General features: G+C 34.9%; 1 protein-coding gene and 1 long non-coding RNA gene across 4 annotated transcripts in view; one reads left to right on the forward strand and one right to left on the reverse strand.

The window, feature by feature from the left end:
* Positions 1-5,942, reverse strand: part of LOC145675928 (uncharacterized) — a 113,618-nt gene extending 107,676 nt beyond the window's left edge. Inside the window, exon 1 of the long non-coding RNA XR_014129249.1 lies at positions 5,805-5,942. This is a non-coding gene — a long non-coding RNA (uncharacterized LOC145675928). The remainder of the gene's footprint in view (positions 1-5,804) is intronic.
* The window catches only part of LOC145692089 (cholesterol 7-desaturase nvd-like), an 81,599-nt gene that overhangs the window by 7,059 nt on the left and 48,862 nt on the right, over positions 1-25,678 (forward strand). Inside the window, exon 1 of one of the 3 annotated variants that reach the window (XM_081767382.1) lies at positions 5,789-6,070. The exons of 1 other annotated variant lie outside the window; for it this stretch is intronic. In XM_081767382.1, the coding sequence (XP_081623508.1) occupies positions 6,053-6,070 (18 nt within the window). In that variant the 5' untranslated portion in view covers positions 5,789-6,052. Of the gene's footprint in view, positions 1-5,788; positions 6,071-25,678 lie in introns of those variants that run through there. One more of the 3 variants, XM_081767390.1, reaches the window with a different exon arrangement.

The raw sequence follows: 25,678 nt of genomic DNA on the forward strand, positions 1-25,678 counted from the left end.
TTAATTACTCGTAGTATATACTGTATAACTATCTTGTTCCTCGTACGGAAGATTAGGTTTATGAAAAATATGTGAATTTGAATCTCTTACCCCTTGTAAGTAAGATGCATATTTAAATCGAAATAAAATGGTAGAAACCCGCTCCACTCAACTGCTAAATATATTCAAAAATTTATTTCAAACGATGCAACCATGATTCTTTGTGAAATCTTTTTCCCTCCCTTAGAATACACATTTCACGTTTTGCCCCTTAAAATATGAATTTCAATCACTCTGTCGAATGATAAAAACTTAGGTCAAGTGCAAATTATTTTTAAAATAATGTTTTAAATGGTTCAACTGTTCTTCTTCTTCTTCTTCTTCTTCTTCTTATTATTATTATTATTATTATTATTATTATTATTATTATTATTATTATTATTATTATTATTATTATTATTATTATTATTATTAGTTATTTAATGAATGCAAAATGGGAGATAAAAGTATTGAATTATATGTCTCTCCTTTCTTCCTTAGAAGTGGAACTTTCGAAAACGTTGAGATATATGTCCAATTATTTTTGATGAGGAATTTCTGTACCTAGTTCCAACTCCGTAACTTGTGTGGCTCGGAGATATTCTATTTTTAACATAAATTTTTAAACCTCTTCTCCCCACTTAGAGGACGCATTTTAATCAAAATAACATGATAAAAACTCGAGTTTAAGATAGGTACTATGTGCCAAAATTCAAGTCAAACGGTTCAATATCAAACACGCATTCAGCTGTACACTATTCACAAGATGCATATGTGTTATTTATTTTTTACACCAAAATTTCATTTACCCTATCAAGAACTTAAATAACGACTAGAGACCTTGAAAATGTGGATATTGAGATAATTGTCTAGGTGAAACAGAAAGCCAAAACGGAAGAGTAAGGGATAGTGTGGGAAGAAAATAATTGTAAACAGTAAAAGAAAGTGCTAAATACAATGTCTAAGAGGAATGAGACGTTACAGAAAGTGTGGTAGATGGAAAATGGAGTAAAAGACTTCAATCGATGGGTGGTATTAAAGTGAATAACTGAATCCTCATCCTCCCTAATCTTATTTTGACTATCGGCTAATTTTTCCAAGATAATATTTTCTACTATTTTAGGAGAGATGTGAACTCTCAATTTGCCTAATCCCATCTAGCCTAAAATGGTGAGAAGTTAAAAGGAGGGAATTTCTGTACTCAGGAGCAAATTTCTGTACATTTCTTTTCATGACGGTTTTCTGGTAGCTGCATATTTTAACATTCTTAGTTGCGTTTATGTAAGTCAAGTAAAATCTCGTAATAAAGCAGACAGAGCTTCCAATAGTGTAATGCTAATTAACTAATTATATGGCCTATGGAACCCAGAGATTCAATATCGCATTCGCAAGAGCTCTCTATTGACTTCTGTCAGCCAAGTTGATGTTTCTACTTTGTGTTCATATTTCTGCAAGATCTATCTAATATTGTTCTCCCATGTGCGCCTAGGTCTTCCTAATGGTCGTTCTCCGATTGAATTTCTAGTTAAAATTTTAAAAGTGGGAATGAACTGAATGTAGGAATGCTATCTGTATCAATGATAATTGTTCGGTCGACTTTGTTTAATAGAATATACAAGCGCGAGGTTGATAGCCTTTCTTAAATTCATTGATTCCCTTATACATGTTCGAATGTTGTTTTTACAATTATCTTCATCTATTTTAGCTTCCAAAAAAATCGCGTTTCTTTGTTCTAAAAGTTTTGCAAGTTTCTCAACTGACGCCAACGAATTTTGTGTAGTTATTTTGTTTGTATTTTGTAGTCAACGCAATTTTGCTTGTTTTCTCTTACGAATGTTATTTTACTTATTTTTTTATACAGACTATATGTATAAGGTAATACAGATGCATTTAAAGTTTATTGTCACTCCACCTTTTAAATGTACGGGAGAGTTACAAGGAATTGCGAACCACTAGACAAGATAAAATTTCGGAGATGATATCTTAATTTTTACCCCAAATTTAGGATATTACTATTAGTAGTAATAATAGTATTCTAAACTACTTTTATTTTGCTTTAGGCTTTGGAGCATTTGAGTTCCTTTAACCCGCTGTATATATGCGCTAACGGTCTAAATATCTCACAAGAATAAATTAATTTAAAAATAAGCTTTCTTAAAGTATACAGTTCTTAGATATTACAGAAATCCTGATCCTCTTTTATTGTTACATCGCTGGGTATCGAAACTTACTCCTGTTCTTTTAATCGAGCTGCATGTACAGTGGCAGCAATATCTACTGAATTATTAATAAATGAATATATTGTCAGTACATCACCTATCATTCACAACATCTCTAAATGAAATGAGAAACAAGAGAGGATTTGACCTTAATGTCCTCTGAAAGGGATGTCTAAGCTGCCAGCGACCAGTGTTTCTAGCTTCATTTTCTTGTACTAAGAGAGTCCTTAAGTTTTTACTTTAATTCTCTCATTATATCCATGTTCCTAATACCATATTATTATTTTTGGATTGGGCAAGTAAGATTTCATTTGTCGTAAGATGCCTTTATTGTCTTGAAATTCATTCCAAGAAATTTTCTTAAGTTGTAATATATATGACAGGTTCCGTGAAGTGAGCTTTGTGGTAGACAAACATCATATACGTGGGTCTTCTCGGGATCTCCCGTTTCTTCCTACTTCGTCATTCCACCATTATCATTCATCTAATCATCACCGTCTTTCGTAGCCTCTGTACATAATCTTGGGACGTTAAACTCAGAAATAAATAAATAAATACAGCTGTTACACTGATGTGTTCATGAACAAAAATATATTCAATCTGTGTAGCAGTGTTGCATTAAAGAAGCACGAAAATAAGCAAGATTTCCGGTATACAAAACTTTATTGTTTCAAAACTAAATTAATAAAACGCAACTAAAACGGACAAAAATGTATGATATATAGAGAAAGTATTGTATATGACTGATCGAAATGCAAAATGCATCCATGTTTATATGGCGCAGAAGATAGTGGATAAATGTCAAAATTAAACTTTGAAAATTATTTGTACCATCTTGGTTATGGTAATTGATGAGAGTTTTGGGCTCAAGGTAAGTTATTTAAAAATAATCGACCGTATTTACACATACGATTCTCTATAAACACAATAAAAAAACACGATTCGTAAAATAATTTGTAAGTGGCAGTAGAAGGTGGATACTGTACAATAAAAAAGCTTTAAGTTTTTTTTATACGTTTGTAGGTTAGGCTAAAGGAGACGATAATAATGAGAGATGAGTGAAATGGTGGAATGAAGAAAGTGGGAGGGAACGGGAGAACCCCGAGTAAACCCACGAGCACGGTGTTTGTCCACCACAAATTCCACACGGCGCGAGCTGGGATCGAACCAGGGACCCCAACCACCGGAGGTGAACGCTCTAACACTGAGCCACCGCGCCCCCCACTGTACAATAAAGTGCAACGTAATAAATCGTGAGACAGGAAAATTAATCAACACCATCTACACAGAGGTCAAACTTCACCGAAAGAAGTGATGGATAATGTGCAGGTGGGGTTTATATGATGGAATTGAAAGAGTGTCTATATGTCGAGTTCCTTCAGGAAAATCAAAACGATTCATTCCAACAAACACTGCTCTCAATTAGACGAAATTAAAGTATCCGACGGAAGGTGCCCGAAATGAGTCAACAGAAACGCGTAATTATACATTGAGATACCCATGTTCCTTTTATGACCAAGCAAATGCACTTTTAACTTGGTTGAGGAAATTCTGATCCATCCGCCATATTCACCAGAGTTACACCATCTACTCTCCATTTATTTTTGTCTACTAAGTTATCTTAATGAAAATTAAAAAAAAATCCTTGAAAGACCGCCAACGGTATGTAAAACACGTTCTTTGCTAGAAAATTAATAATTTTTGGATGATGCATCGATAGTTATGAAGTAGCTTGACGGACGGTAGAATCTAGGGAATGCGTTTCCCGATCACGGAAAAATACAGTATCATTCTTCATTGATTTTAACGAATCTTTATTTTTAAGTACTTTTACTTAACGTTTAATAATTGGCTTCACGTTCATCCCCTAATTATTGTTCTAAATAGCAACTTCAATGGTCAATAACTGAAGAATCAAATGTTTGCTCACTAAAATGTAACATCTGTATACTAAGCAAGTCAATGTTTGCCTCTCTGCTAAGTTTGGTGAAGTACGCTTGTTTACGTCTCGTCTTGTAAACGTAGAAATTTCTCGTCTTGTAAACGAGGCAACAATAGAGACAAGACGAGATATTTCTCGAGTCTCGTGAACAAGACTAGTTCAACCAAGTCTCAGATCTCAAATACTGTTTTAGTGTTACATAATTTAAGGAATAAACACTAAAAATTGATGAAGTGATTGTACGAACACAATGAGTAGCATTTATCAACGTATTAAAGTTATGCAAGCCATTGAACAATATACATAAATAAGAACTATGGTTTAAAAGTTGTTATATTACACCCTTTGTGGATCTCACGCGACGCGGAAGAACGTCTAAATGAAATTAAAAACAAAAATCAGAGCATAAATTTTGTATGTAACTTTACAAAAGAAGACGAGAAAGCTTTTGGAGAATCAAGATGAGACGAAAGTTCTACAAAAATTTACGAGACGAGAGCTCTTGAAAATTTTATGAGACGAGACAGCATTATTTCTCGTCTCATCTCATCTTATGGACAACACTACAAATTGATAAAAATCAAATGAAGGACGAAAAATGAAAAGGAAAAAAAGAAAGAAAAATGAACACGCGATTGAATGGGGAAAGCTACAGAATGCGAAAGTTTGTAAAGGGTACACGATACCAAATGCTATAGAAATATTATAATTAGATCATAAGATGTATAACATAAACGGGACATGCCATTCTGATGAGAAATACGAATAAAATGAAAGGTCTCCAAGCGGCTCGTATCGAGCTTAGTCCAGCTCATTAGATTCGACTCACTTCCGACAGAACGATAACTCCATTTACCCGTTGATTCACCTCAGATGATTTCCCTTGCGAAGGGGATGGACAGAGGTGCCCACAGGCAGGTTTGGGGCGTAGGTGGTGTCCATGAGATTTTTTTTTTTTTTTTTTTTTTGGAAGGGGGGAATATTTTTCACTGAAAGTAGCACTATCAAACTTAAACCAATGATGCTTCTAAGAACGGCAAGACATTCTGAAGATGAATAAAATTTAATATGCAAAATGAGTTATGTTGGTTTTGTCACAACTCCGGACTCCTCTAATACTTTTTCATGGGGTGAAGGCAATTTGGGAGAATGGGGACAGCTGTGTATAGGTGTGCACGCTGTAAGACAACGTGTACGAAGGATTCGAACATTAGGAAAGTATTATCCCGTAGTTTGAAACCATAGGAATTAATTTTTTTGTTTCACCAATATGACTTCCCTCAAGAGTCGCCAGTTGTTCTAATCTTTGAAATTAATGATCAGTTAGTTGTAATCTTGTGTGTTTGCAACGCTGGTTTCGTTGGCAAATTGTCGTTTAATATCGTCTCAAAAGTATTAAAATATATTTAATGGGTAATAAGTTTACAAGTGTGACTCGTTTCGTCATATTCTCTACAAATCAACTTAAAGAAAAAAAGTTCAGTAACATAGTAATGTAATATGATAATGAAAAGTTGTGTGGAAACATTCTCATCACGTTAACTTAACCTTGAGGAAGATTTTGATATTTTATTCTCCAGTAAACAACATATGGTAATATAAAGCAGTGACCCCGCTGTACTCACCACCAAACAAGAAAAATCGATTGACACCTGATTTGCTACGGGAGTCTCTAGGCGGATGTAATGCTGAAGGAGCTGTTGTTTCCGTGCTAGCCGTTGAGTTAGTAAGTTGCCTATGGTACTAGCGCGTGCTCCTTCCATGCCGTGGGTCGAGTCTTAACTTTATGTGGCTATTCGTTTTCAGTTAACTGTGAAGTGCACAGCGCAAATTCTTATCATTAGTTTTCAAGTGGACGTATGAACTTAAAACAATGAACAAATGTGGACAGGTAAGACTCGTTATTTATAGAAAAATAGTTTCTTTTATGAATATAGTTACTGACTTAAATTTGAAATTTTATTCGTTTATTTAAATAGAAAAGATATTGTGCAATACACATTCCTCGTAATTACCAATTGCTTTGATTTATTATTATTATTGTTTTACAGTTTACAATTTATTATAAATCATTGTATTAAAAAAAACATTAAAATCTAATGCCTACGAAGATAACGCGAAAACTTGTACAGAGTTAACCCTTATTGAGGTTTACGTTTCTGTTACAATTGTTCCAAAGATAAGCTCGATTTTAGCCATAAACTCACTGTATAAAATATATCTAATTGAAGCTCTATCTTGGCTATATGGTTAGCGTACACAACTTTGGTGCGGGAAACCCGGATTCGGTTCCTGGTGGAAGCTCATGTGGTTCGTTAAGCTGTAGGTTCACGTCGCATATAGTCTTGCTACTGAAAAACGCGCTAAGCTCGAATCCAACCAACTGTTAAAAGTAAGGTAACAAGCTACGCATGATTTTACTACTATCCACAAATATTCTGCCAAACACATCCGATTCGGTTGAAAATATTGAATTTTCTTTGGGAAAATAACTCCTGTTAATTGACTGTTCCCCAACAAGTGTATAGAGTGGATAATTTATTTTGATAACTTCCCTGCAATTTTTAATCTAATGAACATAAATTTTGCATTTTTCACCATGCAAATATCGGCAGGAAGACATTGTTTGACATACTCAGTACTCACCAACAAGGTTAACAGCGTTGCTAACTCAACATAAAGTTGTATTCTTTTGAGTAACACATCAGATTATTACTCGTACATCCTTCGAATCCACATGTATAATTAAAACATACAATACCACACTTGTTATGCAGTATTACGAACTAAGTGAACTATAGTATAACAAATAATGAAAAATAATCAAATTTGAGAGAGATCTACAACAGTAATAACGCGACGGAAAACGGCTCCGTAGTAGAGCGCTTACTTCTGGTGTGCGGGATCCTTGGTTCGATCTCCGCCAAGTAACTTTAAAGTTAAGAGTGTCGTGCTTGTAGTTTTTCTCGGGCACTCCCGTTTCCTCCCACATTTTCATTCCACCAATTCTTGCATCATCCGTAATCATAGTTTCAATCTGCCTAAAGGCCATAAACATGGGACGTTATACTGGAAATGTTCATTTCACTTTCAACAGTAATAATGCAAGTGAGGCGGACGGGATAATGTAATCCACAACCAAAGTACTATAACAACGAATACTACGGTCATCATATAACGTATTTCGAACAAGTGAAAACAGTTACAAAAAACTGAAAATTTGACATTTTCAAAGGACACTATTTAGACAAAAGGTAATAGTATACATGAGAACCCCCTGATCTGCGTTTCTTCTGTGTTCTATTACTACTTCTACATGAAATACCATAAATTTTCTACGTAGTGCAATAGTAAGAGGTATTCATGCGCACAAGACATGCGATATGCGTTAAATCCCCCCCCCACACACACACATAGTCATAGATAAAGTACAAGGGCACTACACATGCAGATATAAAGTACAGGTACGTTCTTTTTTTTATTTTCGTATCAGTCGATAAGTAAATAAAAGTCGCTTTGTTACCCCCTTTGTAAGTTCGTACATACTCAATGAATAATCCCTAAAAGTATGAGCGTCCTGCTCCTTCGGCAACTGATGCAGCTTGATGTATACTATATCCCAAAAAAATATTATAGAACCAAATGAATGTTATAGAACCAAAGTAAATCAAACATTGTTTTAGAAAGTTCTCACAGATACGTCATTTTAAGTAATACTTCGAATTTTACATTTTTCTTTTATACCTATCTCTCGAATGGTTTGAGATATCAAATTACTGTAAACACCATTATAGGCTTTGTGTATAGTGTGAAAACTATTGAACGTAATTCTATGTGATACTTATCTAAACATTTTTCTTTTTTTGTAGGTGTAATTACTGTAAGTTCTCAGAATTACATAATTTTAAGCATTGTTGCCATTTTTTTAAAACCATGTCTCCAGAACGGTCTGAGATATCAAAATCCTGTAAATGGCGTTGCGATCTTTACAACTATTGAAAACTAACTATGTAATTGGAAGAGGTACTTATTTAAGCAGTTTTTCGAAATAAATACTCTTGAAAAAAGTCAAATTTTCAATAATATGTAACTTTGTTCGTATTCGTTAGAAATCAGTCATATCATCATCATTGTATTGGACACTAAAGTACTTTGAATATACATTGCCTTGTCCATCTTATTTGTGTCTTACTGCTGCAAAGACCATCAAAATTTGAATGTTTGTGATACTGTCGCGTCTTTAGTTTGTAACACTGCATGACAAATGTGGTACTGTGTATATTTTTATTTCACATATAGATTTCAAACATGTAATAACTAGCGTAGTGCTATGTGAGAAATAAAACTTTGTGTTGCTAACCTTGTGGTATCACAGAGTATGTCAAACAACGCCTCCTTGCCGATATCTGCATGGTGCAAAATCTCAGTTTTATTATTTTTCATTAGTTTAAGTGTTACAAGGGCGTATCAAGATAAATAGTCAACCCTGTATATTTAAACATTTGTCACCTCCTTGCTCTATGGGAATGAATATTGGAACTGAAAATGGTTCTGTATTTCTACCACTTCCAGATGCAAGTGAGGTATCAAGTAACTGATAGAATCTATTCTTACGGTGTTGAATCCATATAGAAAACTGCTTCTTTCTATGTATTACCGTTTTATTCACTATGGTGATCAGAGTTGAAATATTAAAAAGTCACAGATTTTCATAACTTCCGGGGGAATAGAGGGATAAAATGAAACTTATTCTTAAAATGCTGAAACGATTAAAAAAAAAACTCTTCCCGATATTTTATCGTTTTTGCTTTGATACCTGTTGAAGAGATGGAGATTGCCATAAATAGCAATCTATAAAACTTCCCGCATTTATGCAGGGCACAATATGGAAGTCTAAAATGCCATGAGGCTTAAGAATTACTCGTTTTGGTTTGATATTTTTCAGAGATATGTTGAAAACCTCTAACTTAAATAGTATTTGTCACTTTTACTACTGCGAATATAGGGGAAAACGGGGTAATGGCACGCTATGTATAATTCCATGCATCACTGTTTACAAAGAAACAGAAGGAGGCCTGAATGGTGTTCAGCCCTACCAACAACGTGCGCAACGAACCTTACTTGAGTGGGAGAGCGCTGCAGAGAACGTGCTGCGGAGTATGACCATATATTGAAAATCTTTTGTTTTTCTTCAAAAAAATTCACCAGTTTTCTTTAGTAGTTAAGTTCAAACTTACTTCTGGGGTACGGTATTTTTGTAGTCAATATGTATGAATAGTCAATTTCGAATAAATATAGGGTTAGTATTTTTTTTTTTTTTTTCAATATTTACGCATGCCAGTCAAGAACCAAAAAAAATAAATAAATAAAGTTGGCCTGATTTGGGGTAATAGCACAAATGAACACAAGAGTGCGTGTGATTAAAAATGTCTCATCAGGCTTTGAAAAGTGTGGTACGTTCCCCATGAATCCAGAAGTTTTTATAAATGCTGATTTTGCTGCAAGTGATCAGTGCTGTAGTCAGACTGAGGGGAATATGAACGCAGACCTTTCTCATGATGCAATGGACTCGAAGAAACAAAAAAAAATTTAGTGACCATTTCTGAAGTGTCAGTTGCTGGACCATCAAGGGGAGTCACCAATTCCGAAAAATTATCCGCAATAGTTCCGTTAACAGCAATTTCTCCAATTCCTAGGCAAAAACCATCGTCAGTGAAGCAGAAGAGAAAGCACCAAAGCTCAGAAATTCTAACAGCAGTGTGTCGTAAGGCTCTTTTGCAATAAAAAGAACGAAGAAAGCAAATACGTTTAGAGAATATCATCATATGGAAGTTTAAAAAATAATTTAACTAAGAACTCAACTGTTGCGTGCTATTACCCTCAACTGCAGGATAACTGCACGCACTGTAAGTAGGGGTGTTCGATAAGGCTGAGGACCTATCGAACTTCGGGAGTGAAAATTTATCGAGTTGTCATCGGTTACTCGAAACCGTTCGAGTATTTGAAATTATCGAAGTTTCGGGTATTATCGAAAGTTCGAGTATTATCGAAGTTTCGGGTATTATCAACATTTCAAGTATTATCGAAGTTTCGGGTATTATCGACATTTCGAGTATTATTGAAGTTTCGGGTATTATCAAAAGTAGTGATGGACAGTTCGGTTCCTTCACCTCTCCAATGATTCCTTCTTGCAGCCAAACTAGTCAAACAACTTTTTTCATCTGATAAGTTATTGCAAAGTTTTATTTGCCGAAATCATATATAAAATTATTTTTCTGCCTGCCCCTATTGGCGCAATCGGCAAAATGACTATTAGTAGCCTAATGGTGTCTTGGATTCCAATTCGATTCCGGTGGTGCATGTTTTCTCTTCCTCTTTCTCTCTTCTGACAGACTGCTTAAACCTTGTACAGATCTGTGGGGAAAAAACTTTTCCTTCACTTCATTGCTAAGGAGAGAAGTTTTAAAATGAACACCCTGCGTATGTGTAATACATATTATATACAACTATGATAACCTCGAATACCTTGTTTCTTCCGAACACTCCGATAATCCCGAACTTTTCAAAATATTGAAGCGACTCGACAAATGCGATCATATTGATATATTTCTGTATTTGCTGCTTTCAAACAATTCGAGACTCTCGAACAGTTCGAGTGTCTCGAAGTTGTCTAATGTTTCTTACATTTCGAGTGCCTCGAACACTTCGAGAATCTCGAACATTTCGAGAGTCTCGAACATTTCGGGAGTCTCGAAATTTCGATAATTCGATAAAATTAAAATTCTTTATCGATGAAGCGGTTTTGAAATTTTATCGAATTGTTATCGATTACTCATTATCGGAACAGCCCTAACTGTAAGGTTTCAAATTTCCGTCTGCTATCTTATAACGGAGAGTAATTATGCAATAGTTCAGAGTTATTTCATAGTAAACATACGTAGGTATGTACAGCACTATTCATTCGATTCCATGGTGCTCTCTCGTTACTGTTCTGAGCAATAAAAAAAAACCGCATGTCATTACTCCCTTTTTCCCTATAGCATTACTAGCAGTAGTAAAATAATAATACAATTGAAATGAGCTTGAAAAAGCTTCTGCCATTTGGCCCAACATGGTCTGTTTGACTCATACTCCTATATTCTACAGTGCTTTTCTTCTGGCAGTGATTTCTCTAGCAATTTCTTTATATTGAAATTTATATGAACTGTTCAATTTAAATCGATTTGAAGATTGGAACAACAGCATATTATATGCGTTTTCAAATCAAATACATATAGTCGTAAAAGGAAAGCGTCCTTCATTTGATTTTTACCATCTTTCTGTTTAAGACATCTTCTTTAATTGTTATGTAAGCAATATTAAATGTTTTTATTATGTCCGATGAGTTGATTCAGAACTTTCACCACCCATAACTTGCGAACCGAAAGCCTGCACAACACAATATTTCGCACAATAAATATACCAGGTTGATGTCTGATACCAAATTTGGTCCCGATCGGAACTCGTACGATATATATAACTTTTTTCAGATAGTCAAATTAAGAACGGAAAGATATGAGCAATAGATGACAGTACATGTTAATTTCTTTTACTTGTTTAAATTTTGACGCAGAAAACTACAATGCGTAGAGTAAGACCTGGATTATATGGGCGCTAAAAACGAACCATTAACAAACACAGCATTAACACCGGCCGATTAGGGCAATGATTGCACCGTTGGATATCATTGGATGAGAACTACTCGTACGTTTTCAACGCGCCTAGGCACGTTGAAACGCGGCGTTGATATTATGCGAAGAGGAAATTTACAAATATTCAAGGTATAGCATGAGTAGGGGGGTTATAGGTAACCCCACAATTTAGTAGAAGATTGAGGTAAATATATAATTATAGTGAAAAATTCAATTCACACTATTGGCATCTTAATTATTGAATACGGAAGTATTTTCCGAAACTCGAAAGCAATAAGTACAAAAGTGATTGTTATAAATGAGAAAATATAAAATTGAAAAGGGGCTTATTTTAAACTATTGAAAAGAGGCTTTGACATATCGTCCATACGCTGCGAAGCGTCCGTATAGCCTGAATAAAATAAAGCCGACTCTTCTCCGTTACTAACGTCTCGTTAACAACGTTGACATATTAATGCTGGCACTTTTTTTTTTCAGAAGGAAACCATTACATTTGTAAAATTTATCTGATTTTAATGAAATTTGTCTTCATTATTAAAACGTGAGCGTAGTTCCGTAACTGTGATTGAAATTCATTAAGAATTAAAAAAAAAAAAAGCTAAAAAAAGATGAAATCAATTCAAGCTTCAAGTGTGTCCATATTGTTAATGTGATACATTTTAACCCTTCAATGCACCGTGGAGCTGATTAGCTACACACCTAGCTCTTGCGTATAGATCTCACAATAGTTACTTCATTTCGTAAGTGCATTTTGTCGCAGCTTGTATACATTCCGTTGTTGCCAGTGCTACTACAAAACATCCCTAGAATGCAACATAATTCCGATGTGTTACATTTTAATGTGTTATGTCCACAAGTAATAAAACTTTACAGCCGATAGTAGAGATATAGATGTCTTATATCTGTGAATGTGTAAAAGAAGTTTTTAACATTTAATATTTCTAAAACTAGAAACAAACGCTAACCACAGAGTAGATTTGTGACACAGGTTCAAAGTGTAAATTGCATTATTAGCTATTATTAACCTAAATTTTGGTTCTAGAGTTTTAAATTTGAGGGTTAAGGATTAGCAAAAAAGGTTACAATAAAACTATTCGACTTCGATGCAATATGATGTGTATTTTGTTGAAGGCTTCACAATAATCTCTATAGTTTGAGCATGAAACTTGGAAGTTTCCGATATACATAATGTAATGATTAAAAAGAAGAAAAAGATGATAGCTATCGTGAAAATTATATCATTAAAAGAATATGTTCCACAATAAAATCGTAAAACATTCTCCGATTTTCATGAAACCTTGCTTATGTTTTTTAGAGGCTTGAGAAATTCTTCTGCTCCATAGGGTTGAAGTTACCCAGATGGTTGAAAATGGCATTCTCTAATATCCACATCTTTAAATTAAAACATGTTTAACGGTAACTGTCGTAAGATTTAATATAGTATGTGCTTCCTTTGAGGATTTTCAATGGGGTCCATTAATAAGAGGGATGGGGGAAATGAAATGAAATGAAATCTTTCAGTTTTACGTCCCACGTTTATACCGGTTAGGCTAAAGGAGACGGTGATGATGATTAATGAATGAAATGGTGGAATGAAGAAAGTGGGAGGAAACGGGAGAACCCCGAGAAAACGCACGCACACGGTGTTTGTCCACCACAAAGTTCACTTGGCGGGGGCTGGGATCGAACCCGGGACCCCGATCACCAGAGGTGAACGCTCTACCATTGAGCCACCGCGGCCCAAGAGGGGTGGGGGAGTTAAAATAGGTAGAGATATGGAAGTAAAACTCATTCAAAGGATATATATAATATGCCAGAATAAAATATTTCTGTAGTAAAATATGAAATGACATTTCTAATTTAACGTACCACGATTATGCCTTTTAGGTTAAAGAAGACAGATGGTTCATGAAAGTGACTGACTATGAAAGGTGGAGGACATGGTAGCTCAGTGTAGAGCGCTTATGTCTGGTGCATGGGGAACCTGGTTCAATCCCCGAACAAGTGAGTTTGTGGCGGACAACATTGTGTCTGTGGGTTTTGTCAGGGTACTCCAGTTTCCTCCCACATTCTCATTCCACTAATTCTTCCATTATCATTTACTTGCCTTAATCATTGTTTCCCTTAGCCTAAAGGGATAATCGTAACACATTAAACTGAAAGATATCATTTCATGAAATTGGTGGAATGAGAATGTGGAAGGACATTAAGAATCCCGTGAAAACCCGCATACACAGTATTATATAACAAGAATATATAGTAATTTGCAACAATATGTATCCGATCCGTTCACAACCATTATGGTGCTCGTAACTTGCATATGCATAAATATGCTTAATTGAACAACCAATCCCTACAAATATCCGTCTTTTTGGAAGATGAAAACTCAAATTTTACAATTAACGAAGCAACTTGACATCTTAGTTTTCACGGAGGCATTATCTTGTTAAGTTGTAGGATCAAATACTCAACCATTTTTTCTTCTTTGAAAGATTGCCTAACTGGAGCACCGATGTTCTCTGGGAGTTATACATGTTGTTGTTTTACGTGTTTGGTTGCTAACGTCAATTGGGGTGAAAATACTCCTTTAAAGAGAAAAATAGACAGAAATGGCACGAAACTTATTTTATAGTATTAAAACTGTTGTAATATCTTGTCCTAATTTCAAGCGCACTTTTCAATGAGTTTTCAAATATTCCGTTAAACAGCCTAATGCGGTCACCGTATTCAACATTGAAGAAATAAAATATAAGCTTTACATGGCAGTAGAACTTAACGATATTCATAGAGCTTCTAACTTGCGTTGTAAAATGGAAAATATCGTGTTCACACGTTTGAATAGCTTAAAAATAACATTATCGAGTTTTTAAAAAACCTCAATTGACGTGTTGGTATAAACTATAAATACTTGTTCGACCAATACTCCTGTTGTGACGTTAATCTTGACGCATGACTGACGATCATTTCACTTTATATTTACTTTATAAAACTCATATATAATTTCTAGGCGCTCAGTGAGCTCAGCGGAGAGCGCTCACTTTTGGTGCGAGGTTCGATCCCAGGTCATGTGAATTTGTTGCGGACAACATAGTGTCTATTGGTTTTCTCAGGGTTCTCCAGTTTCCTCTCGCATTATCATTCCACCAATTATTACTTCACAATCATTCATTAAACGTTTGTGAACTCTTAACCTGGAGGACATAGACGTGTGACGTAAAGCTAGAAGTTTCATCTCATTTCCAGTTATAATTCCATAAAGGTAGTACAATTGATAATGACACTTTATATTTATTTTTTTAAATAGCACTTCTAAGAATCACAAAACCACGAACTTCTTCTTGATAATCAGTACCCACAACGTCCATGATTGGACCTCCTTTTCAATGGAATAACACACACTGATTTCTTAATATCTCCCCCCCCCCTAAATATCCAGGATGGAGATTTTCGTGTTGTAGTGAGGAAATAGATGACAGAATAAAAATGTCCCACGATTATGCCCTTTAGGTTAAATAAGAATTGATTAATGAAGGTGAATGATCACGAAAGAATTTGTAGAATTAGAAAATGAGAAAAACACATGAATACGATGGTGTTCACAAACTGTGATCGGGATCGAACCAGGTGTCCCTAGTACCAAAGGTAACCGCTATACCATAGGGCCACCGTGCTCTTAGAATCTTGATGCAATATTGTATTAAACTATATGTTAAAGAATTCAACACGTCAGTAACAAACTTTCGATATGGATTCCGTAAAATGGCAACTCTCTCATTGGTACTACTACTGCTACTAATTTTACTTAGTTACTTCAAGCTTATCTTCTCATCCTCTTATAGGCCTACTCGAAGGTCTTGTTTTGAAACTTTCCAACTTAACACTTAACTTTTTCACACACACACACACACACACAAAAAAAAAAAAAACGAAAATTTTTGTTAAAGGGCTCTCAGTACTCATATACATAGAATAGAAAATGAGTAGTGGTTTAAGGAAAAATCTTCAGACAATTCTGAACAATTTACTATTTTCGGATCTGAAATATGTAGTCCGCAGCAAAATACCTGCTACATGAGCATATAAGTTTATTGTGAAACGACGAAGTCTTTTGCTACAAAAAATATGTGCAGGGGAGGATGCCGAGGTTTGTCCTCGCGTGATTTGTGCCACCTAGACGTTATGTTGTTTCCCTGTGCTGTTAGGCGTAGTTTCATTGTAAAGTTACATGCTAATGTTGCAGGTTTTTTGCTGCGGAATGTACATATGTTCCCGAAATATCAAGATTTAAAAAATGAAATTCAATAGTTCGTTCGGAAAATTTATTTGTCTGAATATTAAATATCAAAAACCATTGAAACAAAGTATAGTTGCGGTAGCCTATGTAAAATCCAAGTTAACATTTTAAAACCTCATAAATGTAATTTAAACTTTAGTGTTTCATAATTATAACAGGTAGGCCTTATTAATTATCTTAGGCTTGACCACTTAAACAAACATAGAAAAAATGTATAGGCTAAAAAGAACTGTTGGCATATAGGCATGAGCTTAACAAATATTAAGAATAGTCCTACAAACAGCTAGGCCTACCAAAAGAAGAGGAGTCATAATTAATCTTTTTGTTTTGGTTTCAATAGTCCTTTTTCACGTTGCTATAAACACAACGATTTTTTTGGAGCTATCCTCTGGAAAACTGGAATGGCCCATTTCCATTCAGTTTGATAGGTCCATAAAACACAAATTTGAATGTCACTGTTTGAATGTTATCATAGACAGGCCAATTGAAACCACTTAGTTCTTCTTTCAAAAATTTAACCTTGCACGGTCCTTCATCTGGGAAAGCAACAGCCCTCCCAATATACCAGTCAAGATCATAGTACACGGCGTAATACATTTCTATGCAAGATTCTGCTCTGGCTGGATCAATTTCTCCTGGCAAACTTTCACCAGTTGATGAAATTAGTTGATCCAAAGCATATTTTCCACTGTCACTATCAGTGGCGTATTTACGATTTTGTTTCGGGAGGGGCTTTGCTAACTTTCGGGGGGGGGGCTTTGCCTGAAAATGTGAAAATTCTGCAAGATATTTCATATATTTTACTATAGTAAGATTTCGGGGGTAGCTTAAGCCCGGAAGCCACCCCCCTAAATACGCCACTGGTCACTATCTATGCACAGACTCTGACTGGATTGCCAGAGTAGGAATTTTCCTATTTACTTTCTATATACAAAAAATGTCAGGTTATACTTGTCACATGCGCTAAATGAACATAAAGTTGAACTGGTGTAATAAGAGACAGTTGTCTCTTATTACCCCTTCAAAATTTCTAAAAGGAGTAATAAGAGACATGCCCTCAATTGACCTGAAATGCAATGTTTCAGCATTTGTCAAAATTTCACATCTACCTTCATAATCTTAGTCAGAAAGTTACATAACAGTCATTTCCACATTTGTAACTCACTTTTCACAAATTTTATTTTAAAACAGTCACGAACTTCTACGGTAAGTTCAAAGTGAAGGTACTTTTTCATAGTGTGACAACAATATAAAAACTCATATTAGTTCATAAGTGCAACTGGAGTAGGAAAGTAAAGGTATTGGCGTTGTCATTACTTATTTTTTTAAAAAATAATTTTGATTTGATATTTAGGGCATTTTTTGGCCATGTCTCTTATAACCCCTGTCTCTTATTACCCCGGCCTCCCCTAGTAATAAATTTCAACCACTCCTGATTTTGGTGTGTTGCGGGCTCTTCTTGACACCCTGAATCGATTGCAGGAAACAGCTAATTTTGTTCAGTTTTGCGATAAATGTTAAAGCAGGAAATAACTAATTTGAACCACTTCCGGTTTGAAAAGAGGATTAACAGAGGAGATGAAACGTATTATTCGAACGCTGAATCGATTGCAAAAAATCGATTTTCGATATCTCCCACCGCTTTTGCCTGAAATATGTCGACAGACGGACGGACAACGCCGTTCTGTAAATTTCCGACATTTATGCGTACCAAAGTATGGAAGTCTAAAATCACAGATAATTCTCGTTGTGTGAAACACAATTAAATAAAAGAGTAGGAGTAACTTATATGGAAAAAGTTACTCACGTACTTTGTTAATCATATTGGCAAGTTGCAAAACGATGGAATCCGTTGATGCCTCTTCAGGTCAGTGCAAACTTCGAAGTTTATCCACAGAGATCATAGGTTATCATAGTCTTCACTTTAATTTCAATGTTATCGTATACGTAAGTAAAATTATGTTATGCTTTAGAGATCAAGTTTGGAATAATTACATTTGGGTTTTTTGTTACTTTAACATTTATTTACCTTTGTTCTTACATTTGTAACAGTAGCTTTAAATTGTTTTCACGATCATTGTAAGCAAGATGGAAGAAAAATCTCTCAGGTGCGTAGTCTAGTAAGTCAATTAACTGTTAAGAAAACAATATCAATCAAGATAACACACACCAGCGTAACTCTCACGGATATTACTGTATATACCAAGCATTTTGTAATATATATATATATATATATATATATATATATATATATATATATATATATATATATATATATATATATATATATATATATATATATATATATATATAATTATTATTTTTCAACGTGAGTTCAATACTTATTTTTCTTTGGATTTAATTATAGAAAAATGTCGTAACATCGCAGATCACAAATGTAACCTACTGCGTGTAAGCAGAATCCATTTCCAATAACGTCGTACTATTGAGATGGGTCAGCCCCTTCCTGCTTACGCCACTGACATATTCAAAAAAATAAATATGAAAAGCATCCCTTTACAGCTGAGTGTGGCTAACGCGTGTGTTGTCTATGTGCATAATCCTATAGAAACATTCTACATTTTAAAAACATTTTATATTATGTAACAATAGTCTCCATATTGTAAGACGAAGAAATTGTATTCATGTTTTCAAAATAAAATTTGAGTATTTTTAGAATAACAAACAAATAAAATTTACAGGGAATATCTTACTAATTTTGGTAGATTTAATTCTCAGTCAGGATATTTACCTCGGATAAGAACTAGAGAGGAAACAGTACTGTCATAATAGTCGCTGTGTTAAAAGGGACTATAAGTTCTAATATAGTATATGATTTATTTATTTATTATATTTATTTATTTATTTTGGATTTGTATAGTTTTCGATTTCAGACAGACACCGAATGTCTTTTCTCATATATTCTGCTTTAAATCTACGATCTTTCAATGCCTGATAAACCCCCTTGTTGACATGGAACCACTGCAACATCCTGCAGCAGCAGATCTAGACGTTAAAATAGAAGGGTAGGGGGAGCAGCCAGAATCCAAACTATAACAGATATATTATGAGTTCACTATAAACTATCAAAAATATGTAAATAGTAGCTTAAATTATTTTTGTCAGTTAAAAATTGGGGGACCTAGCTCCTACCCCCCGACGACCCTGGGCTAGAACCACCACTGGTATCCTGTAGGATAAAATTTCTACGATATTATTAGCGTTCAAGAGGGGAAAAAATGTCCACAGATGAGATATAGACTATATAAATCGATCAATTCCGTTGATTTGAGCAAAATTATATGGATAAATGTAAATTCTCATGACGGCGTTAAAACGTATTTCGTTCATTGACAATGTGATGCAGTTAATAGTTTTTATCCTGCTGGAACAGATTATTTATATAGACCTATAAACTGTATATGCAAAAATATATAGTATTAAGTAGCAGATTGTTTTTCTCCTAACGATGACACACACACAGTCTTAACAATAACGAACATAATCCAGTAGAAACTTAATTTACAGAGAATATGACTAATTTTGGTAGACACTTAATAAAGTGTTATTTCGAGCTATTATTATAGATGAACACTTCTTCCACGATATGGTGTTCCAACCACAAATGCCCAACAACAGGTATTTCTCAAATAACAACCAAACATACGTATCTATTATAGATCTATTTCTTACTTTTAACATTTATCATCAAAACAGAACTAATTGGTTACAATCAAAGTTCGCTGACTAATCCCATAAACCATTCTCCAAACTCCGTGCTTACAATTCATAAAGCAGGACATAATCGTATATATTAAATGGTCCAGGGCACTTGCCTATTACAAAAAAAAAAAAAAAAAAAAAAAAAAAAAAAAAAAAAAAAAAATCTTTGCCATTAATATTTTCTTTCACCTACTTAGGTACAACAAGGGTGGTCAAAACGTCTACTAGTCGATCGGCAAGTTTTCAGAGGTAGGCGGTGGTGCTATTCAGTCGGTTCCCACCAGTTCGCTCCGGCTGCTCCCCCTACCGTTCTATTTTAACGTCTAGATCTGCTGCTGCAGGATGTTGCAGTGGTTCCATGTCAACAAGGGGGTTTATCAGGGCATTGAAAGATCGTAGATTTAAAGCAGAATATATGAGAAAAGACATTCGGTGTCTGTCTGAAATCGAAAACTATACAAATCCAAAATAAATAAATAAATATAATAAATAAATAAATCATATATTAGAACTTAAAGTCCTTTTTAACACAGCGACTATTATGACAGTACTGTTTCCTCTCTAGTTCTTATCCGAGGTAAATATCCTGACTGATTAAAATATTTTGAGTTCGCAGAAACGTTTGTTATGCCCAAACAAAACAGTAAATTTTACCCAGTTATACCCAGGAACAGTCAAGTCTCCCTTAACTATCTTTCTTTCTAGGAATTATTACAGCTACAGTATTAAACATATGATCTCTCAGAACAAGGTATAAGCGTTTATTTCTTAAACTTAAATGCTCAGATATCAAGAATGAGAACTGGGATCACATGAGTGTAGTGGTGAGGGTTATTTATATTTGAAAGGCATGCATACTATTATCAGCAATTGTCGATTCATTGATGGATTAAGGCCTTTCCAATACTTTTTGACAACCATCTATCTTGGATAATTCGTTTCTAGGATTTTTGCAGTGCTACCTAATTTCGTCACAGAATCTTGTATTACGATGCTGAGTGGATGCCTCAACTTGTTACTTGTTGTACGAAAAAAAAAAAAAAACTTTGTCTGCCTTATATGGTTCGTTTCTTTGTTTCCTAAGACAGTTTGAACAAATACGCAGATTGTCAGAGACATCCGAAACAAAAAGTATTTCTCAATACTTAAAAGGTTGACCACCTCAGCCAAATCCTAAAACACACACACTACTTCAGAAGGAATCATAAATGCGATTGTATGATCATGAAAGAGTGAAAAGAAAATGAAGACCCCCCCCCTCCAAAAACAAATGTTACGAACACTTTTATCCTGTAACAAACTCTCATAGGTTGGGATTGAACCGAACGACTGTTAGAAGTGTGGGTTCTACTATTGAGTCTGAATGAAACACAGACGTTGATCTTATAGTCCTTAAGTTAATGGTAAGAATCATTTTGATAGACATCTGTATACATCACTGGTTAGTATCTACATTGCCAATTGAAGCTTACACATTTCTTCTTAATATTTATAGATTACACAATCTACAGCGTTTGTCAACACACTTTCAACAATCTTGCACGAAAGATCAGTCATAGCACATGTGCCTTCGTTCACTATGCAAAAGATCGTTACGTGATATTCCCCCCCCCTCTAAGATTTCGTGCATAAATTTTAATTCTGAAGACAAGCGAAAACATTTTATAGCTGAGTTCGCTGGGACACGATGTAGCAATAATATTGCATAGTCTTTCAAACTACCTAGGTAGTAATCTTTGTTCTGAGGATTGGTTCTGACAATACTCTATTCTACATCAATAAAGGAAATCCAAAGAGAGAACAAATTTAAATACTTTTTAATCTTACGCAATAATTGCTAGATATTTAATCATTTAAATTGCTTCAACATCATAGTGTGAGATGATGTAATTTTTGTGCAATGGGTAGGTTATAGATATGTCAGTTTCCATTCAGGACGCCTTGGCTTGATTTAACTTTCAGAGTTTCTTTCATATTCTATGCAAATGCGGGGAAGGCCACGGTGATTCAGTGGTAAAGCACTCACGTCTGGTATAAAGGGTTCCTAGTTTGATCTATGCCATGAGAGTTTGTGGTGGACAACAACGCGTCCTTCGTTTTTCTCCGAGTCTCTGGTTCCTCCCACATTCTCATTCCATCGATTATTTCGTAATTATTAACTTTCATTATTATCGGTCTTATTTGGTCTAATAGGCATAACCATGCAACGTTAAATTAGATTTGATCTAATTTTCTATGCAAATGCAAGGACATACTTATGCTCTGAAACAATAGCCGATCTCTATCTCAGGAGCAACCAAACCCCAATGACCAAATCTGCTTTCTATTCATGTGGTTCCGTATTCCATTCACACAGCTACGGTATACGTGTTTTCAATTCAGAGACGATGTTAAAATGTAATTTCAAAAAAATAGAAAAACGTTAAACTATTTCAACAGGATAAGAGATCGCTTTCAATGAATAACATGTCAGATTCATTTTAGTCTTTTAATATAAAATATCACGAAATAATCAATATAATTTATGCATATGCGACTCGCCTTGGTTGTGGACCCATTGGAATACATGTACTGTCTTTTTATGCTTATGTCTCATGTAGCTCCAAAATTGAAAAGTAATATTAACCTATATATATACACTCCGACTATTCAATGCATCACAATATTGCTTTCATAGATTTTTTTTTTTTAAAAGAGAGAATTGAATACAAGCAATTATATTTTCCAGATTGTACGCTGACCTCAGCAAGTTTTCCTTTTAATCTCGTGGAATAATGTCCCTTAGGGTGACCAGACATTTAAAGAAAAATCGAGCTAAGTTATTTACGTAAATAGCAGGTACTACACTAATATTCTCCTGCTGAAGTTGAGCAAAATTGGAATTATGATACAGGTAAATTATTAGTTTATATTATAATCGACTAGAATTTTTACCATTCAACTACATAATGACCTCATCATGTGCAAAACACTACCTCTCAGTATATTTTCCTATGTGCGAAAATGAAGTAATTGAACGGAGCCAAATCGGATGAATATGGTAACTAAGGCAAAGCTTCGTAGTCTCATTAGGTCACTAAAGTGACTGTTTACACTGCACGATGTACTGATGCATTGTCCGCTAGCAGATCGTAACCTGTCTCTTTGCTTTTATAGGATCCAGTAACTTTGGTAGCAGGTTCCTATATGTTCTTGTGATTGTAGTCCCTTTTTGTAGGGCCGCGGTGGCTCAGTGGTAGAGCGTTTACCTCTGGTGCTTGGGGTCCCAGGTTCAAACCCTGCTCCCGCCAAGTGAACTTTGTGGTGGACAAGCACCGTGTGCGTGAATTTCTCGGGGTTCTCCCGTTTCCTCCCACTTTCTTCATTCCACCATTTCATTCATCTCATCATCACCGTCTCCTTTAGCCTAACCGGCATAACCGTGGGACGTAAAACTCAAAAATTTCATTTCATGTTTTCCCTTTTTGTAAATAATGGGTCCAAAATACGAACATGATCTTACTGGACACTTTAGCCTTTTTTGAAGGTGGGTACGAGGTATTTTATGTTTTAATAATCTCTTTGGTTTCAGAATCAAAAAGATGCACCCAGCATTCCTCCATAGTCACCAATCTGCTTACAAAAACATCCTTGTTCTTGTAGCACTGGCGTCTCTGACATGTAAATTTTTTTTTGGGGGGGGGGGACATCAAAGAAGGAGTTTTAAATGGTAGTACCTAGCTCAACCTGCTTATCATCTTCGATTCCGTTGGTTACCTTTCTGCTTACCTTCAGGAACCACCTTGAGATATATCAAGAACTCTATTATTTCACAGCCTGAATATTATATTCCAAATAAATATAATTATTATTATTTATATGTTGTTCTGTCGTAGTAAATAAATTAAGTTTGAATAGAATATTGAATATTTTGTACTTCAAAATATTGGGGGGCGCGTCCCCCTCGTCCCCCCCCCCCCGCCAGAGACGCCCGTGTCTTGTAGTAGGTCGAAATTGCTTTGTGTATAATGTTACCTACGAGACAAGATGAAAAACACGTCTTCCGACAAGAAAAGTACAAGTTTCGAGACGAGAAAGCACTTTGACGACACCTTTTCGAGACAAAATTGCCCCAAAGGGTTTTAAAAAGGTGTTAATAAATCTGAGAACCCAGCTTTCTATTACTTTGTTCATGTGCAAAATGTCATGTTAAATGGCGTGAATGGATTCCCCTAATAATGTTTACCTCCCTAGCTAAACAATTAATAGTCCAACTTCTATCTTCAAACACTAGCTGCTTAACTTTTGCCACAACGCTTGGGTCTGTAACCTTTGAGGGACAAGGGACAATCTCCTCTTGGATCATCCTGTAGATTCATGCGGCCACATTTTAATTCTCTTTTCCAACGTTTCACTGTGCCATAAGATGGACATTCTCCACTATATACAGGTCCCATTTCTTCGTGCATAGTTTGTGCCGATTTTTCTTGACGATGAAATCTAATCATAGCTGGGTAGTTAATTTTGTCCAATATGTTACTGCAAGACCTACTTTTCTGGTTGTAAGATCAATTGAACAAGACCTGTAAAGATATAAATTATAGCACATGTTAGTCAGATGCCAACTTGAACACAAATTAGAGTACATATCATTTGTGTGAATTGTTACATTACTAGCATATCTCTATCACGGTGAGGGTAAGAATTTCTGACCTGTTCTCGTATTTACCTGTCCTGCCCTCGTAACGTACAGATATATCTAAATGTTAAAGGTTGTCTGAAAAAACGCTTATAATATATTTATCATTTTAAATAAATATAATAAATAATTCAGACAATTCAATACTTCTTTCAGCTCTTTCTAAAAGTCATTTTCAAACATTACGCGTATAAGTCTACCAAATTTGCGAACTTCAATGTTATTATTACGCAATGCAAAAGTTTCAAAGAAATTATATATGCTGTGTTTTCCTGTAAAATACTCCACAGACCTGGAAGTGGATGTCGATATTGGATTAGACTAGCAGGAAATTATTTAACGTCAAATGACACGTCGGTTTCTGGTAGCAACTTCGACGCATATTTGTAATGACGTAGGTATGTTACTGTCGTTGCAGTTTTTTTGTTTTCCTATTATCGTATAACAATTCTAACCTGCGTGACTAAGCTCACAAGTAGTTCTTTTTGAATTAATAATAAATTTTGATTTACGAATTGAATTATTGGGTGTGTATTTGATTGATATATGAAATTACTATTTAAAGCACTTGTCAGTTGTTTTTGTTTATGCATTGCTGTACCTGTACATGCCAGAGCAGCGTCTGTCATATGAAGCAAACAAAAATGTAACTGTAGTAGACGTGGAATAGTGAGTCATATTTGGTTTCGTATAACTAAGGTTGAAGTAAAACAATTATCTTGTCGCTTTAATAAGTAATGTAACAAGCTGTGAACCAACGGAAAGAGTCTGTGTTCTGAAATGTTAATTTGGGTGAGTGAAAGAGTTGTTCAATTTTGAAACTATTTTACATGAAACAACATATTTTCAAATTTCCACGTTTAATTGGTTTGTATTAGTCACAACAAAAAAGCCTTTTCACATGAATGTGTTGTGTGGAAAACTGAATCAAAACTAGTTCTTTTACTTAGATAAGGAAAATCTTGAACAGAAATCCAGAAGTTGAATAGAAATATGATTTTTGGTTGTTTTCCAGTGCAGTTGTTCATTAGGGCTGCTAGCTTTTCCTCTTAAATAACTTGATGGAAGTGCTCGGGAGTGCAGAAAAATTCTTTATCCAGCACTGTTTTTTTC

The sequence above is a fragment of the Thermobia domestica genome, chromosome 1, assembly GCF_964235325.1.
Source record: "Thermobia domestica chromosome 1, izTheDome1.hap1.1, whole genome shotgun sequence".
Lineage (NCBI taxonomy): Eukaryota > Metazoa > Arthropoda > Insecta > Zygentoma > Lepismatidae > Thermobia > Thermobia domestica.